The following is a 17,172-nucleotide window of genomic DNA, read 5'->3' as shown; positions in this document are numbered from 1 at the left end:
AACAAACGCCAGGCGCCAATCCATGCCAACTTCTCATTGTCCGATCTCCCAGCGCCTGGGGAAAAGCCAGATGTCAGCTTTGGAAGCCATATTAGGCCGGAAGCTTCCATGCTGCCACCTTCTCCTGTGTGGGAAAGTAGGAGGGGGGATTCAGGAGAGGGGTTGTTAGTAGACAGAATAGCATTCTTCCTGTCGGTCAAGGTCAGGGCGATCCAGCATCTGGAGAAGGAGAGGTCAGGAGGCTGAGTCGAGATGGGATGGACGTTGATTGGAGCATGTGATCGACTGGGGAGTGAGGGGATGGTTTGGGGGGGCTTTGACTTACTGAGGGAAAACCCGGGCCTTTCAGATTCGGGTTTTCCCAGATGTGCCAGTTTACCTATTCTAGTAAAGAGAAGTTTGGAAAATGCTTGCTTCTGCGTCTTTACTCGGAGTTGGGGTTTCCTGGAACGCTGACACCAGGTGTTTAAGGCTGAAAGGATGGAGGCCCTTTGAGAATCTGGCTCGTATCTCGCAAACCTTTGTTGGCCTTAAGTCAGTCTCGACTTAAGTGGCTTCTGCTGGAAGACAAGAGGACCACTGAGAGAATCCAATTTTCAGATGCTTGGGGATGGTCTTACATGGCATGGACATTTGAAAAACCCATATAGATTATATCAAACAATGGCAGGGAGCAGCTCTTTCATGCCCACAACATTACAGGTCAAATTAGCCCTAGATTCAGCCACGGGCACACTTGCTTCAATTAGGATCTGAGCGGGATGACTATTCAAAGGCAATTTATTAGAATATTGTAGCAAAGAGTTTTCCCTTACTGAAAAGAGGGAATCCAGGACACAGAATTGGGTTTCATTTTATATTCCATACAGTAGAAAAAGTATAAAAGAAGAGTTGATTGTATGGAAGAAATCATCCTGGTCAGTTACAGACAAGGACAGTAACATCCCATAATATTAAGGATAACCACCGAAATGACCATTGAATTAAAAACAGAATGTTCAGATGGGAAATGGCATCATGAGTCACGAAAGTCTGTTGTGAAAAGGTACAATTTCAGCCAGTTGAAACATCAAGCATGTACGATTGAAAAAGTCCTTTGTTATTCAGCCTGAGAAAGTCCCTTATTTGGCAGTTATTATTTACCCTTATTATCTTTATTCAACCGTCTTATTGGAATTATTATAAGTACTATCATGAATATCATTATTCTGTTGCTTTGTAGGTACACTGAGAGCTTTTGCACTCAACACAAACTCCTACTGTGTCTATTCATACTTGGCCAAATTAAATATGCAATTCAATTCAATTCCTGAGATACCTTCTGTGACTTCTCACACTCAGGCATGTTTATCATTTTTCTCCCACGTGAATTCTTTGGTGTCGATTGAGGCTACTACTCTCAATATAGCTCTTTCCACACTCAAGGCATTTATGTGGTTTCTCTCCTGAGTGGATTCTTTGATGCACGTAAAGATTTCCTCTCCGATTGAAGCTCTTTCCACAATCAAGACATTTATGTGGTTTTTCTCCTGTATGAATTATTTTATGTCGACAGAGATTTACACGGTTAGTAAAGCTCTTTCCACACTCCAGGCACTTATGAGGCTTTTCTCCTGTGTGGATTCTTAGATGAGTTTGAGTATAGTCATTTCTTTTGAAGGCTTTTCCACACTTGAGGCATTTGTATGGCTTCTCTCTTGAGTGGATCCTTAGATGCCTTTGAAGACTTCCCTTTCTTTTGAAAGTTTTTCCACATTCTGGTCACTGATGTTTCTTTCCTCCCTCCTGGATCCTTTGGGGCCTTCTGAAGGAGCCTCCGCCCTCCAGGCATTTCTTCGGTATCTCTATCAAATGGATCCTTTGATGTCTATGAAGGTGGCTGGTATGACGAAAGCTCTTTCCACACACCAGGCATTTATGAGGTTTTTCTCCTGAGTGGATCCTTTGATGTGTATAAAGATGTCCCCTCTGACTGAAGCGCTTTCCACATTCCAGGCATTTATGAGGTTTTTCTCCCGTGTGGATCCTTAAATGACTTTCAAGATGGTCGTTTCTTTTGAAGAATTTTTCAAATTCTGGGCATTCATATTTCTTTTCTCCTGAGTGGATTTTTAAATGGTTTTCAAGATTTCCCTTTCTTTTGAAGGTTTTTCCACATTCCGGGCACTGATGTTCCTTTGCTTCCCCCTGGATCCTTCGGGGCTTTCGGGGTCTTCCGAAGGAGCCTCTGCCCTCCAGGTATTTCTTTGGTTTCTCTCCCCAACGGATCCTTTGATGTCTATAAAGGCTGCTCCTCTGACTGAAGCTCTTTCCACACTCCAGGCACTTATGAGGTTTTTCTCCTGTGTGGATTCTTAGATGAGTTTGAAGATGGTCATTTCTTTTGAAGGTTTTTCCACACTCAAGGCATTTGTATGGCTTTTCTCCGGAATGGATGTCTATTTGATGTCTACTAAAGTGGCTCCTAGAATTGAAGCTCTTTCCACACTCTGGGCATTTAAGTGGATTCTTTCTTGAGTGGATTTTTAAATGGTTTTCAAGATTTCCGTTTCTTTTGAAGGATTTTTCACATTCCGGGCATTCGTATTTCCTTCCTCTCTTGTGGATCCTTTCGGAATTCCCAGATCTTCTGAAAGTCTCTCCACCCTCCAAGCATTTATTCCGTTTCTCTCCTGAGTGGATTCTTTGATGTCTATAAAGATATTCCTTCCGACTGAATCTCTTTCCACACTCCAGGCATTGATATGGCTTATCTCCAGAATGGATCCTCTGATGCTTATAAAGGTTTCACAACTGACTGAAACTCTTTCCACATTCTAGGCATTTATGAGGTTTTTCTCCTGAGTGGCTTCTTAAATGTCTATCAAAGTTGCTCCTATAATTGAAGCTCTTTCCACACTCCAGGCATTCAAATATATTCTTTCTTGAGTGGATGCTAAGATGCCTTTGAAGATAGTCGTTTCTTTTGAAAGTTTTTCCACATTCCGGGCACTGATGTTCCTTTCCTCCCTCCTGGATCCTTCCGGGCTTTGAGGGTCTTCCGAAGGAGCCTCCGCCCTCCAGGCTCGTCTCGGGGTCTCCGCCCATTTCCTCCTCCCTGCATTGCCCTCCAGGCAGCCGCCTTTCCCGGGCTCCCCCTGGGCTCCTCCCTCCTGCAGCCCCAGAGCCCCCTGGCCTTTCCCCGCCGTCTCCAGGGGAAGCCGCGCCGGAACCGGGCAGGGCTGCTCCGTGGGGCCCGCTCTCCTCCTTCTCCTCTCAGGCGGCGCCTCTTTCCTGCATCCGCCGCCACCCTCCGTTCCCCTGCAGGGGAGAGAGAGAAGAGGGTCACGGCTGCCTCCCCTTCCCCGCAGGAGAGGCCCAGGCCCAAGCCCCCACCTTCCACGGGCCTCCCGGACATTCTCCAGACAGACACGGCCTCATTCCCAGCCTCCCGTCTCCCTCCCCGCCCGCCCCCAGAGTAGGCCTCGGGCTCCCAAGGCTCCCTTCTCTGGAGAGACTCTCTGTCGCCGATTCAGGCACCTTCCCTCGTGCCCATTCTGTTTCCGGAAGTGGAGGCTTCACGCCCTTTTTTTCTCCACTAGTTCCGCCTTTTCCTTTGGAGGATCCGCCCCACGGAGTCCATTTGCCCATCGCCGACATCCCGAGCGCGACCAATCAGCGTCCTTCTTCCCTCAACAAGGCAGATGGCGCCTGCATGGTGCCGCCAGTTATTACGGTCCGGGGCGGAGGTGGGGGGGTCTCCCTTTGAACTTTGGGGTCCCGTCTCCCCCCACCTCGTATTGAGGGAGGGGGAGGTCAGGGGGTCTTCTGGGGATGCGACCTTATACCAGCCCATGAAGGGCAGCCAGTTGTGTCTATTCTGGGACCTTACGAGACCCTGAGTTTGAATCAGACGCTCTTTCAGTCCAGCCCACCTCACAGGGTTGTTGTTGGGGGAAGAGAGGAGGAAGCTGTGCTGGATGGGAGGGGGGAGGGGCTCCTGGGGGCTTCTCTTCTTGCAGATGTTTCATTGCCCAAAGTAGCTTCCTTCCTGATGGCTAGAAGGGAGGGGGGCTCAGAGAGCTCCAGAGACCCCTCAGTTCAACCCTCAGCTGCAAATAGTCCCCTTCATTTTGCTGCATGTGTTCTTCCCCTTATTTGTAAAAATAAATCCAGGATTCTAATAAATTCTCTATATGGATTCAATAACTGACAAATTTGTTTTTAAGAAGCAACTACATGGCCTCTATTTGATCCAGGAGAATTCTTGTTCCGAGATAGAAGAAGAGGGAGCCAAGCTATTCTCCAAAGCCCCTGAGGGCAGGACAAAAGAAGCAACAGGTGGAAACTCATCAAGGAGAGAAACAACTTAGAACTAAGGAGAAATTTCCTGACAGTTAGAACAATTAACCAGGGGAACAACTTGCCTCCAGAAGTGGTGAACGCTCCAACACTGGAAGTTTTAAAGAAGAGATTGCATAACGATTTGTCTGAAGTGCTGTAGGGTTTCCTGCTTAAGCAGAGGGTTGGACTAGAAGACCTCCAAGGTCCCTTCCAACTCTGTGATTCTATTCTAATTTGGAATTCATGCACAAAAGCAGACTGTCCCCAGTTAAAGAGGACCTAAGGATGAAAACGTCCTGCCAATGGTTCCTGCTATCATTCCAAAAACTTTGGAAAAAGGAGGCAGGGAATCAGGCAATTTTGATAGGATCCAAATTGGGTTCTTTCTGGGTCCCTTTAATTGCTGGATCCCTCAACACTTGGAACTTGGCCAAAAGAGGGTCATGTGCCTTGGGGGTTCAGCATCATTAAGCTCTGCAGTATTTTGTTTTGGCAGAAGTGGTTCAAGGGAGACGGGATTTTGCTTTCTGTCCTGGATTGCTGTATTACTTTGGGATTCAGAAAAAGTTGCCTCACCTAAGCAGAAAAAACGGAGGGAGCTCACCTGGGATGATGGAACAAAGCACAAAACAACATGGCAACACAAAGGGTGTGATGAGAAGTTTATCCAGAGCCACATTAATGAGTGGAGCTTCCGTGTCATCATATTCAGCATGTATCATCATTTTCTTAGAACATATTTATCTTTCCTCTTACATTTAAATTTAATGTATTGCAACAAATTTTCCCCATATTTCTTATTTTTACATTGCCTATTGCCTATATTCAGTCTCTATCCATTGATAAAATTGCCCCCATATGCTGTAACACTCCGATTCCTCCTTCCCACTAATTGCTAATATTAATCTATTCATTTCTGCACATTCTAATATTTTCTTAATTAGCTCTCCCTTTGTAGGAATTTTTTTCTGCTTCCCAATTTTGTGCAAATACCATTCTTGCTGCCTTTATTACATGAATAATCAAATATGTATTTTCTCTACTAAATTTCTCCGGTTAGATACCCAACAGGAACAGCTCCGGCTTAAGATCAATGTGTTGCTGTATCAGTTTTTGTGATTATTGTGCCCAATAATTTCTCGCTTCTGGACATGTCCACCACATGTGATAGTACGATCCCAATGTCTGGTGGCATTTCCAAAATTTAGCTGATTTATCTTTGAACATTTTTGCCAATCTATATCCGGTGACATGTGCCATCTATAAAACATGTCACCAGAAAGATTGGCAAAAATGTTCAAAGATAAACTTTGTTTAAATTTTTAAATGAATGTTGTACCAAGATGTTACACTGATTAATGATGAATTGTTTGTTTAAAAAAAAATATTTTTTTTCTCAAAAAAAAAAAAAGAGAGAGAGAGTGGAGCTTCCCTTGACAGAGGCAGTCTATATCCAAAAATCTGCCTTTTGGGCAAAAATATGAGAACTGGGCAGCTTGAGTGATTGGTTTGGTCGCCTCCTTCAGACATTTGCCTGGCATTGGTGGGTGTGGAAAAGGCGGAGCAGGTGAGCCTTGGGAGGAGGCCAAGGGAGGCCTGCCATCTCTGAGGGAATTCTGAGGGCTTCATGACCTCACCCATGCAGGCTCAACTGCCAGTTACTGTCAGTTATCAGAGTGAAGGTGCCTTCCAAGAGGTGGGTTGGTTTCTGAAGGGCTCCTGGACTCTGGGAAATCTTCCCTCTATTTGCAGCCAATTTACCAGAGTTGTATTGCAAGGGGGAAAATGCCCATTTGGCCTCTTACCTGCCTGGGTGCCCCTCCAACCTCCCCCCCACCTTGCCTAGGGAGGGAGCCTGGATGGGGGGGGAGTCCCAGTCCCAGAAGGGCCCCTCAACCTCTGCCTGTCAGAATGCGGGAGGGGCCCCCCAAAGGAGAGACTGGACCCCAAAGATCAAAGGGAGCCCCCCCTGCCTCACCTCTACACGGGACTCGGGACTTGTGCAGGCGCCCTCTGGCTGCTTGAAGGAAGGCGGACGCCGATTTAGCTGATGAAGAGAAAGCCTAGTAATGGGGGACTTTATCCTGACAACTGGGGGACACCCAGTCTCTGCACCTAGTGGGGGATCAAAGAGGTCCCCAATGAGTCATTTAAAGCATTCTTTTAACTGCCCATCATTCAGTCAACTCACTGCAGCTCCCCAAAAGCTGTTTTAAAAACAATACAACACATTAAAACATGGAAAATGAAAACAAAGAAAATCCAGGCTCCAATCCATGCCACCTTCTCCTTGTCTGACCTCCCAGCGCCTGGGGAAAAGCCGGGTGTTTAAGGCTGAAAGGCTGGAGGCCCTTTGAGAATCCGGCTCGTATCTCACAAAGCTTCCTTGGCCTTAGAGAGTCCCTTTAGCAGTTTCTGCTGGAAGACAAGGGGACCGTCGAGAGAATCGAATTGACAAGAGTTTCTGATGTCTGGGGAGGGTCTTACATGGTATGGACAGTTCACACCCCCAACAATGGAGGCCAAATTAGCCCTAGATTCAGCCACGGCACACTTGCTTCACTTAGGCACTGAGTGGGATGACTATTTAAAGGCAACTTATTAGAATATTGTAGCAAAGAGATTTCCCTTAATGAAAAGAGGGAATCCAGGACACAGAATTGGGTTTCATTTTATACTCCATACAGTAGAAAAAAAAAATACAAAACAAGAGCTGATTGCATGGAAGAAATCACTCTGCTCAAGTTACACTTACATCAGAGACATGGACAGTAACATCCCATAATATTAAGCATAAGCATTAAAAGAACATTCACATGGGAAATGGCATGTCTCTTGTGAAAAGGTACAATTTAGACCAGTTGAAAAATCTAGCATGTACAATTGAAACAGTCCTTTATTATTCAGCCTGAGAAAGTCCTTTATTTGGCAATTATTATTTACCCTTATTGTCTTCTTTACTCATTTGGAGTAAAGACCAATAATTCCTCTTATTGGAATTATTATAATTATCATGAATATGCACTAGGTGAATTCCTAGGGTGTCTATTCACATTTGGCCAAATTAAATATACAATTCAATTCAATTCCCGAGATACACCGTGACTGAAGGTCTTCTCACACTCAGGTGTGTTTTTCATTTTTCTCCCACGTGAATTCTTAGGTGTTGATTGAGGCTACTACGCTCAGTATAGCTCTTTCCACACTCCAGACATTTATGAGGTTTTTCTCCTGAGTGGATCCTTTGATGTGTATAAAGGGTGCTGCTATGAGTGAAGCTCTTTCCACACTCCAGGCACTTATGAGGTTTTTCTCCTGAGTGGATTCTTTGATGTGTATAAAGGCCGCTGCTATGAGTGAAGCTCTTTCCACACTCCAGGCACTTATGAGGTTTTTCTCCTGAGTGGATCCTTTGATGTGTATAAAGGGTGCTGCTATGAGTGAAGCTCTTTCCACACTCCAGGCACTTATGAGGTTTTTCTCCTGAGTGGATCCTTTGATGTTTATAAAGGGTGCTGCTATGACTGAATCTCTTTCCACACTCAAGGCATTTATGAGGTTTTTCTCCTGAGTGGATTCTTTGATGTGTATAAAGATGTCCCCTCTTACTGAAGCTCTTTCCACACTCCAGGCATTTATGAGGTTTCTCTCCTGTGTGGATCCTTCGATGTGTATAAAGGCTGCTGCTATGAGTGAAGCTCTTTCCACACTCAAGGCACTTATAAGGTTTCTCTCCTGTGTGGATTCTTTGATGTGTATAAAGGCCGCTGCTATGAGTGAAGCTCTTTCCACACTCAAGGCATTTATGAAGTTTTTCTCCTGAGTGGAACCTTTGATGTTTATAAAGGTTGCTCCTCTGACTGAAGCTCTTTCCACACTCAAGGCATTTATGAGGTTTTTCTCCTGAGTGGATTCTTCGATGTGTATTAAGGTTGCTCCTCTGACTGAATCTCTTTCCACACTCAAGGCATTTATGAGGTTTTTCTCCTGAGTGGATTCTTTGATGTGTATAAAGGTTGCTCCTATCACTGAAGCTCTTTCCACACTCCAGGCACTTATGAGGTTTTTCTCCTGTGTGGATAATTAGATGCCTTTGAAGATTTCCGTTTGTTTTGAAAGTTTTTCCACATTCCAGGCACTGATGTTTCTTTGCTTTCTCCTGGATCCTCTGGGGCTTTCGGGGTCTTCCAAAGGAGCCTCCGCCCTCCAGCCCCGTCTCGGGGTCTCCGCCTGTTTCCTCCTCCCCGCATCGCCCTCCAGGCAGCCGCCTTTCCCGGGCTCCCCCTGGGCTCCTCCCTCCTGCAGCCCCGGAGCCCCCCGGCCTTTCCCTGCCGTCTCCCGGGGAAGCCACGCCGGGGCCCGCTCTCCTCCTCCTCCTCTCGGCCGCCGCCTCTTTCCTGCATCCGCCGCCATCCTGCAGGGGAGAAAGAGAAGAGGGTGATGGCTGCATCCCGTTCCCCGCAGGGGCAGCCCAGGCCCAAGCCCCCCCTCGTGCGGACCAGAAAAACTCTCCCGGACTACGATTCCCAGCATCCCCTGCGCCAAACCTGCATCAAATGGCCTCCTCTATCGCCGATTCAGGCAGCTTCCTTCGTTGCCCATTTTGTTTCCGGAAGTGGAGGCTTCCGGAAGTGGAGGCTTTTTTCTCCACTAGTTCCGCCTTTTCCTTTGGAGGAACTGCCACTCAGAGTCCATTTGCCAATCGTCGACATCCCGAACAAGACCAATCAGCGGCCTTCTTAAACTTTGGGGTCGGGTCTGATCCCCCCCCCGTATTGAGGCTGGCGGAGGTCAGGAGTTGAAGCCTTATATCAGCCCATGAAGGGCAGCCAGTTGGGTCTATTCTGGGACCTTAGGAGACCCTGAGTTTGAATCAGCCGCTCTTTGTGTCCTGGATTCCCTCTTTTCATTGAGGGAAATCCCTTTCCTTAATAAATTGCCTTTGAATGCTCATCCCACTCAGATCCTAATTGGAGCAAGTGTGCTGTGGCTGAATCTAGGGCTCATTTGGCCTTCATTGTTGTGAGTGCGAAGGAGCTTCTCCCTGCCATTGTTTGATATAATCTATGTGGATTTCCCAAATGTGGGGACCTATTAAGACCATCCCCAGCATCTGAAACTGTCAGTTGGATTCCCTGAATGATCCCCTTGTCTTCCAGCAGAAACCCCTACAAGGGACTCTCTAAGGCCAAGGAAGCTTTGTGAGATATGAGCCATATTCTTAAAAAGCCCCCACCCTTTTAGCCTTAAAACACCTGCCTCTTCCCCAGGTGTTGGGAGGTCAGACAAGGAGAAGCTGGCATGGATTGGCCCCCAGGTTTTTGTTTGTTTCTTTGTTTTTAAAATGGCTTTCTGGGAGCTGCACAGAGTTTAACTTCAAAGTCTAACAATTGGAGCAGCCCTCAACTGCAGCCCTTGGACAGGGATCAGGCAGGGATCTCGTCCACAGCTGCCCCGTTGAGAATCCAACATTCCTACAGATATCTGCAGTGCTGGTGTTTCTGGATGCGGAGAAGGCCTTTGATAGAGTGGGTTGGAACTTTCTATTAAAGATTTTGAGAAAAATGGACTTTGGGGATCAGTTTACACAGGCGGTTTCAGCAATTTATCAACAACAAATGGCACAAATTATTATTAATGGAAGTCTGACTACAAATTTTAGTATTGAAAAAGGAACAAGACAAGGTTGTCCGTTATCCCCATTGTTATTTATTCTAACATTAGAAGTCTTGTTGAATACAATGCGGGATTCAAACTTATTACATGGCATAGCTATTAGGCATGAGGATTATAGGACCAAGGCATTTGCAGATGATCTGGTTTTTACCCTAACACAGCCGATGGAATCAATAATTCAGATGAAAGACATTATAAAAGAATATGGTATGATATCAGGATTTAGACTGAACCAGAAAAAGACTAAGATGATTGTTCAAAATATGACACAAGATCATAAGCAGGAACTTGAAAGCAAGGCAGGCTTTGAAATAGTATCAAAAGTTAAATATTTAGGAGTACAAGTTGCAGACTCAAATATAAAATTATTTCAAAATAATTATGAGGTGTTGTGGCGAGAGGTACAAAAGGATTTGGAGACGTGGAAAAAACTGCAACTGTCGTTGCTTGGAAGAATAGCAGCAGTTAAGATGAACGTTTTGCCTAGATTTCTCTTTTTGTTTCAAATGATTCCGGTGCTTAAAAGTGATAAGCAATTGAGAGAATGGCAAAATGGACTGAATAAGTTTGTCTGGAATGAGAAAAAGCCAAGAGTCAAACTGAAAATTATGCAAGATGTTCCAGAAAGGGGAGGCCTTAAACTTCCAAACCTACAATTGTATTATGAAGCAGCAGCTTTGACGCAAGCAAGTGATTGGTTTGGAAGGATAAAGACTGGAATATTGAATATAGAAAGTCATGATCTTGAATTTGGTTGGCATGCATATTTATTCTATGAGAACAAAGTGGATAAAGTATTCAAAAGCCGCATTCTTAGGAACTCTTTGATGAGAGTTTGGAAGAAGCACCGATTCAAATGGGATTACAAAATACCATTATGGCTGGATCTTGGTCATATCATGTGGAATACAAATATAATGTCACTCGGGGGGGGGGTTATACAAAGAAGTTCTTTTTATGGATGGGGGCAGATGGCAATTAAAGACATTAGAAATACTGTTGGAAGAATTTAACTTGGCTACAGTATAATCAACTTCAACTGAGATGGAAAGAAGATAAAAAAACTGGTATAATGATGCATGAAGAAGAATTGGTTAGACATATAAGAGAGAAAGGTCCAATGCATATTAAGAGGGTTTGCTAGAAAGGGATTCGGAAAATGAATTGGTTAAAGATTGTATGATAAAGTGGGCACAAAATTTTGCAGAACCAGTGATGTTGGAAACATGGGAAAAAATATGGGTCTAGAATGTTAAATTTACACAGTCGCAGAATCTGAGGGAAAATTTTTATAAAATGTTTTATAGGTGGCATTTAGATCCTAAGAAATTATCGTGTATGTATCCTAATGTTCAACCAAAATGCTGGAGATGTGATTGCATAGATGCCACATATTATCATATGTGGTGGACTTGTAAGAAAGTGAAGGCTTTTTGGATAAAAATTTGGTGGGTTATGCAAAATGTTTTGAAGAAAAAACTTCAGTTTGCTCCACAACTGTTTCTATTGGGTATAGTTAAGGGTTTTACTTTGGGTGAAACAAAGCTGATATTGTATATGGTGACAGCAGCGAGATTATTGATAGGTCAATACTGGAAAAATGAAGCTATGCCCACTATTGAAGAATGGACTTTGAAGATGGCCAGTTTTGCAGAGATGGCGAAGATTTCAGCATATTTAAAAGACCGAACTCAAGAGTCTTATGTATGGAAGTGGAAAAAGTGGATAGATTATGTGCAGAATAAATATCAAACTAGGAAATATCAGATAGCTTTTAGCTGAATGAATGTATTATGTAGGGATAGATTAATTGAGTTTTATGAAGGTATAAATAGTATACAGGGGGTGGAGGGGTTTAAGTTTCATAAAATGTATTTTTGATTAGGATTTTATTTTGTGGAAGTCCTGGGGGGGAAAGGGGAGGGTTAGGGAGGGTTTGGGGGGGTGGAAATTGGGGAGAAAATGTATTTGTAAAACTTTTTAAATAAAAAAAGAGAGAGAGAGAGAGAATCCAACATTCCTGAACCACCATCCAGACTCATACAAGGCCTCCCGCCCCTCCCAGGACAGCCTGCTCTGCTAGTTGCCATCAGAATGACCGACAGCAGTCAAACTCAGGTCTGGGACCCTGGGCATGGCCCTGGAAGACTAAAGGAATTTATTAAAAGAAAAAAATGTATTAAATTTATTAAAAGTGAAAGTTTTAATTGGATTTTATTACCTTTCTTGCCAGGCACTTATGAGGTTTTTCTCCTGAGTGGATCCTTTGATGTCTATAAAGATCTCCCCTCTGACTGAAGCCCTTTCCACACTCCAGGCATTGATATCGGTTTCCAACTGAGTGGTTTTTTAGATGGTTTTCAAAACGTCCATTTGTTCTGAAGGATTTTTCACATTCCGGGCATTTAAATGGTTTCTCTGCTGTGTGGATTTTTAAATGGTTTTCAAGATTTCCGTTTGTTTTGAAGGTTTTTCCACATTCCGGGCACTGATGTTCCTTTCCTCCCTCCTGGATCCTTTGAGACTTTCGGAGTCTTCCGAAGGAGCCTCCGCCCTGCAGGTCCGTCTCGGGGTCTCCGCCCGTTTCCTCCTCCCCTGGGCTCCTCCCTCCTGCAACCCCGGAGCCCCCGGCCTTTCCCCACTGTCTCCCGGGGAAGCCGCGCCGGGACCGGGCAGGGCTGCTCTGCAGGGCCCGCTCTCCTCCTCCTCCTCTCAGTCGGCGCCTCTTTCCTGCATCCGCCACCATCCTCCGTCCTCCTGCAGGGGAGAAAGAGAAGAGGGTCACGGCTGCATCCCCTTTCCCGCAGGGGAGGCCCAGGCCCAAGACCCTGCCTCCCATGGGCCTTTCAGGCATTCTCCAGGCGGACACGGACTCTCTCCCAACCTCCCGTCTCCGTCCCCGCCCTCAAGATTAGGCCTCAGGCTCCCAGGCCACTGGAGAGACCCTCCCGGACTTCAACTCCCAGCATCCCCTGTGCCAACCTGCATCAAACGGCCTCCTCTATCGCTGATTCAGGCTGCTTCCCTTGTTGCCCATTTTGTTTCCGGAAGTGGAGGCTTCACGCCCTTTTCTCTCCACTAATTCCGCCTTTTCCTTTGGAGGATCCGCCCCTCGGAGTCCTCCTGCCCATCACCGACATCCCGAGCGCGACCAATCAGCGTCCTTCTTCCTGCAACAAGGCAGATGGCGCCTGCGCAGTGCCACGGGTTATTACGGTCGGGGCGGAGGTGGGACGGAGGGGGGGGAGGATTTATATCAGCCCATGAAGGGCAGTCAGTTGGGTCTATTGTGGGACCTTCGGAGACCCTGAGTTTGAATCAGCCGCTCTTTGTGTCCTGGATTCCCTCTTTTCATTGAGGGAGATCTCTTTGCTACAATACTCTTAATAAATTGCCTTTGAATGCTCCTCCCACTCAGATCCTCATTGGAGCAATTGTGCTGTGGCTGAAATCTAGGGCTCATTTGGCCTTTATTGTTCTGGGTGTTAAAGAGCTTCTCCCTGCTGTTGTTTGATAGAAAATTATCTTTAAATAGATTTTTACTCCAAAAGCATTTTATTAAAATGAATTTGATAAAAATAAAAAAAATGATTTAAGTTAAAAAAAAACTGATTTTCATATTTTAAAATAGATTTTTGTTGACACTGATTTTTTCTATGCAATCAACTTTTTACTTTTTCTACTGTTGTGGAGTATAAAATGAAACCTGATTCTGCGTCCTGGATTCCTTCTTTTCATTGAGGGAAATCTCTTTGCTACAATACTCTTAATAAGTTGCCTTTAAATGCTCATCCCACTCAGATCCTCATTGGAGCAAGTGTGCTGTGGCTGAATCTAGGGCTCATTTGACCTCCATTGTTGGGGGTGTGAACTGTCCATACCATGTAAGACCCTCCCCAGACATCAGAAACTCTTGTCAGTTGGATTCTCTCAACGGTCCCCTTGTCTTCCAGCAGAAACTGCTAAAGGGACTCTCTAAGGCCAAGGAAGCTTTGTGAGATATGAGCCATATTCTTAAAAAGCCCCCACCCTTTTAGCCTTTAAACCCCTGGCTTTTCCCCAGGCGCTGGGAGGTCAGACAAGGAGAAGGTGGCATGGATTAGCACCAGGTTTTTCTTTGATGGTTTTTTTTAAATTACATTTAAATTACATTTTAATTTATTTTATTTTTATTACGTTGGGGGGGAGGAGGGAAGGGAGGGGCTCCCTTTGAACTTTAGGGTCCGGTCTTCCCCCCCCACCTCCGTATTGAGGGAGGGGAAGGTCAGGGGCTCTTCTGGGGCTGCAGCCTTATACCAGTCCATGAAGGGGAGCCAGTTGGGTCTATTCTGGGACCTTAGGAGACCCTGAGTTTGAATCAGCCGCTCTTTCAGTCCAGCCCACCTCACAGGGTTGTTGTTGGGGGAGGAGAGGAGGAAGCTGTGCTGGACGTGAGGGGGGAGGGGCTCCTGGGGGCTTCTCTTCTTACAGACGTTTCATTGCCCAAACTAACATCATCTTTGCTAGAAGGGAGAGAGACCCCTCATGGCAACCCTCAGCTACAAATATTCCCCTTCATTTTCTTGGATTTGTTCTCCACCTTATCAGTAAAAGTAAGAAAGGCAGGTTGCAAATAAATAACTATACTCTCTCCATGTGACTCTCTCAAGTGTGTTTCTAAGCAGCATCAACTATTTGATCCAGGACAATTCTTGTTCCTAGGTAGAAGAACTAGGAATTCCTGCACAAAAGCTGAGCAGCTCCAGTTAAAGAGGACTGGAGGCTCCGAATCTCCTGCCAACGGTTCCTGCTGGTGAATTTCCTCATAGAAATCAATAGCTCATTGTGGGAAAAAGGGAGCAGGAAATCATGCAATTTTGAAAGGATCTAAGTTGGTTTCTTTCTGGGTCCCTTTAACTGCTGGATCCTTCAGCATTTGGAACTTGGCCAAAAGAGGGTCATGTGCTTTGTGGGTTCAGCATCATTAAGCTGTAAGGTCCCAAAATATACTTGAGTCACCAGAATGCGAAAGACAGAGACTCAAGACGAGGCTTGCAAAAAAAAGCAGATTTTATTCATGGCCAAAAACAAAATACTGGGTGGGACTATATCCGGAACATACAGATACAATGCATGCGAGGAGATAGGCACCCCTTGGGGAAGGTATGGCGTCCTTTTACACCCTCAGAGACATCAGCTTAGTCCCCAATTCTGGCCTCCTAGTTTAGCTTTGTGTATTCCTTGTTGCCCTGCAAGGGAATAGAAGCCTCCCAATTAGCCTTATCTCTTCCTTTGTTCTCCCAATTGCTCATTTGGCCCCCTGGGCTGCAGGGAACAGATCAAAGGTGGAAGTTAGGGCTGAAGTGTAAATTATCCCTCGGATGATGATGTCTGGAGTTCCAGCTGAGATGCCTACCATGCTCTTAGATGGCAGGAGAAAAACAGGAAGAAGATGGATATGGGTTCAGATCAAATGGCAGGAACAAATGTTTGACAAATACCAGAGACATTACAGAGGCCTAATAACAGAATGTGTTTGTTACAGGAGATACATAAAGGCATAATATATGTGATTCAAATGCAAAGGCATATATGTATTACAGGAACCTCATGGTTACAGAATCTGGTATACCAGTATGTCATATTCTAGTATTCTTTATTATATCCTTATTATTTTTTCCCTTCAAAGCTATGCAATATTTTGTTTTGGTAGAACTCGTTCAAGGGAGACAGGATTTTGTCCTGGATTGCTATATTGCTTTGAAATTCAGAAAAAGTTGCCTCACCTAAGCAGAAATAATGGAGGGAGCTCACCTGGGATGATGGAAAAAAGCACAAAACAACATGACAACACAAAGGGTGTGATGGGAAGTTTATCCAGAGCTACATTAATGAGTGGAGCTTCTGTGCCATCATATTCAACATGTATCATCATTTTCTTAGTACATAATTATCTTTCTTCTTACATTTGAATTTAATGTATTGTGAATTTAATGTATGAAATAAATATATTTCCCCCATATTTCTTATTTTTACATTGCCTATTGCCTATATATAATAATAAAAATAAATTTATTTACGGTCACAGACCAAAATGCAAGCATAGCTACAGAAAAACATAGGGAAAAGAACATCACGAACAGCCGGCCACCGGAAGCCCCGGCTGAGAGGGACCACAGCGCTCTCCTCTAATGGTTACAGCTCTTAGAAAAAAATTTGAGACCTGAGAGGTAATGTATGAGGAGCCATCCCCTAGACAATACAAGGCCAAATCACTATCATTGGGCCCACAGAAATCTGTCTCTAAGAGAGACATCAAATTAGTCCTGGCTACGTTGTACATGGGGCAGTGTAAAAGGACATGCTCCACAGTCTCAACCTCCGCTCTACCACAGGGACATAGCCGCTCGCCCCTCGGAAGCCTCTTGAATCGACCGTCCAGCAATGCTGAAGGCAAGACGTTAAAACGAGCAAGGGAGAAGACTCTTCTATACTTAGGGATGGTTAGAGTATAGAAATATGAGGCCATCCTCAGTCCAAAATTATTAAGTTGGCTGAAGACCAGAGGGGAGCAGGTTTTATTGGCTCTAGCTCTCAGATATTGTAAGTCTATGTCCACAAGCCGTTGGACTACCCTACATTGGGCATCTTTAAGGCCATAGTCTCCCATGGCATCCCCCGAAAAACCTAACAGGTGGAGTTTCTTCGTCAGATCCCTCTCCCACCGAGACGTATAGGGGTCAGCTAACACCAGGGAGAGGTAGCTGCCAGGGGCTGCCAAAAAGAGTGCCCGAAACCACCATTTAAAGGTGTTGATCCACGCCATGCATTCGACTGATCGAATGCCCAGTTCCAGATACATCGGAGCAAAGCCAACACAGGGAGGGAGACCCAAAAGTTTCCTTAAAAAAGCAGCCTGCGTTCTTTCAATACACTCCTTGAAGCCCTGTATCCATATCGGAATTCCATAAAGAGTTTGGGCCAAGGTTTTGGCTTTGTAAATACGCAGAGCAGAAGGAATAAATTGGCCACCTTGGGTATAGAAAAATCTTAAAATCTGCTGATGGCTACAAAAAGCTGAATTCAGCACCTGGGTTCGGTGTCTAGTCCAAGCACCAGTGTTCTGAAAATGTATACCTAAATACTTAAAATGGGAAACCTGCTTAACAGCATTACCCTTAATAGCCCAGTTGT

At 45.0% G+C, this 17,172-nt stretch overlaps 2 protein-coding genes and 1 long non-coding RNA gene across 4 annotated transcripts; 1 reads left to right on the top strand and 2 right to left on the bottom strand.

The window, feature by feature from the left end:
- Positions 1–762: 762 nt before the first annotated feature.
- On the bottom strand, positions 763–2,787 carry LOC148111752 (uncharacterized; the record flags this gene model as incomplete). Its single annotated transcript, XM_087879856.1, has 1 exon — positions 763–2,787. A coding segment is annotated over one exon (1,026 nt), but the record flags the coding sequence as incomplete, so codon positions are not given.
- Positions 2,788–5,902: 3,115 nt separating this feature from the next.
- LOC132711159 (uncharacterized) lies at positions 5,903–16,000 on the top strand. Its single transcript, XR_009621993.2, has 2 exons — positions 5,903–6,019; positions 15,692–16,000. It is a non-coding gene; the product is annotated as an uncharacterized LOC132711159 (long non-coding RNA).
- On the bottom strand, positions 6,984–13,075 carry LOC132711157 (uncharacterized). Of its 2 annotated transcripts, XM_087879782.1 has the most exons (3): positions 12,982–13,075; positions 12,221–12,756; positions 6,984–8,737 (listed from the first exon to the last, which is right to left on the bottom strand). In XM_087879782.1, exons 2-3 carry the CDS (start codon positions 12,743–12,745, stop codon positions 7,460–7,462), a joined length of 1,803 nt encoding a protein of 600 aa, XP_087735908.1. In that variant the 5' UTR covers positions 12,746–12,756; positions 12,982–13,075; the 3' UTR covers positions 6,984–7,459. The 2 variants fall into 2 exon arrangements, with proteins under 2 accessions (XP_087735908.1, XP_060545406.2); XM_060689423.2 differs by lacking the exon at positions 12,982–13,075 and having other exon boundaries at positions 12,221–12,954.
- Positions 16,001–17,172: the final 1,172 nt, after the last annotated feature.

This window comes from Pantherophis guttatus, chromosome 16, assembly GCF_059756535.1.
Source record: "Pantherophis guttatus breed Tessera chromosome 16, ASM5975653v1, whole genome shotgun sequence".
Lineage (NCBI taxonomy): Eukaryota > Metazoa > Chordata > Lepidosauria > Squamata > Colubridae > Pantherophis > Pantherophis guttatus.
This window is presented reverse-complemented; position numbering and strand designations above follow the sequence as displayed.

What these genes read in the sequence shown, in the direction of transcription:
- LOC132711157 (XM_060689423.2), bottom strand. Translation starts at nt 12,853, where the DNA reads ATGCCTGAAAGGCCCATGGGAGGCAGGGTCTTGGGCCTGGGCCTCCCC. An exon ending in ATAAGTGCCTGGCAAGAAAG is followed by an intron (nt 8,738 to 12,220) that starts GTAATAAAATCC and finishes TCTCCCCTGCAG; the next exon opens with GATGGCGGCGGATGCAGGAA.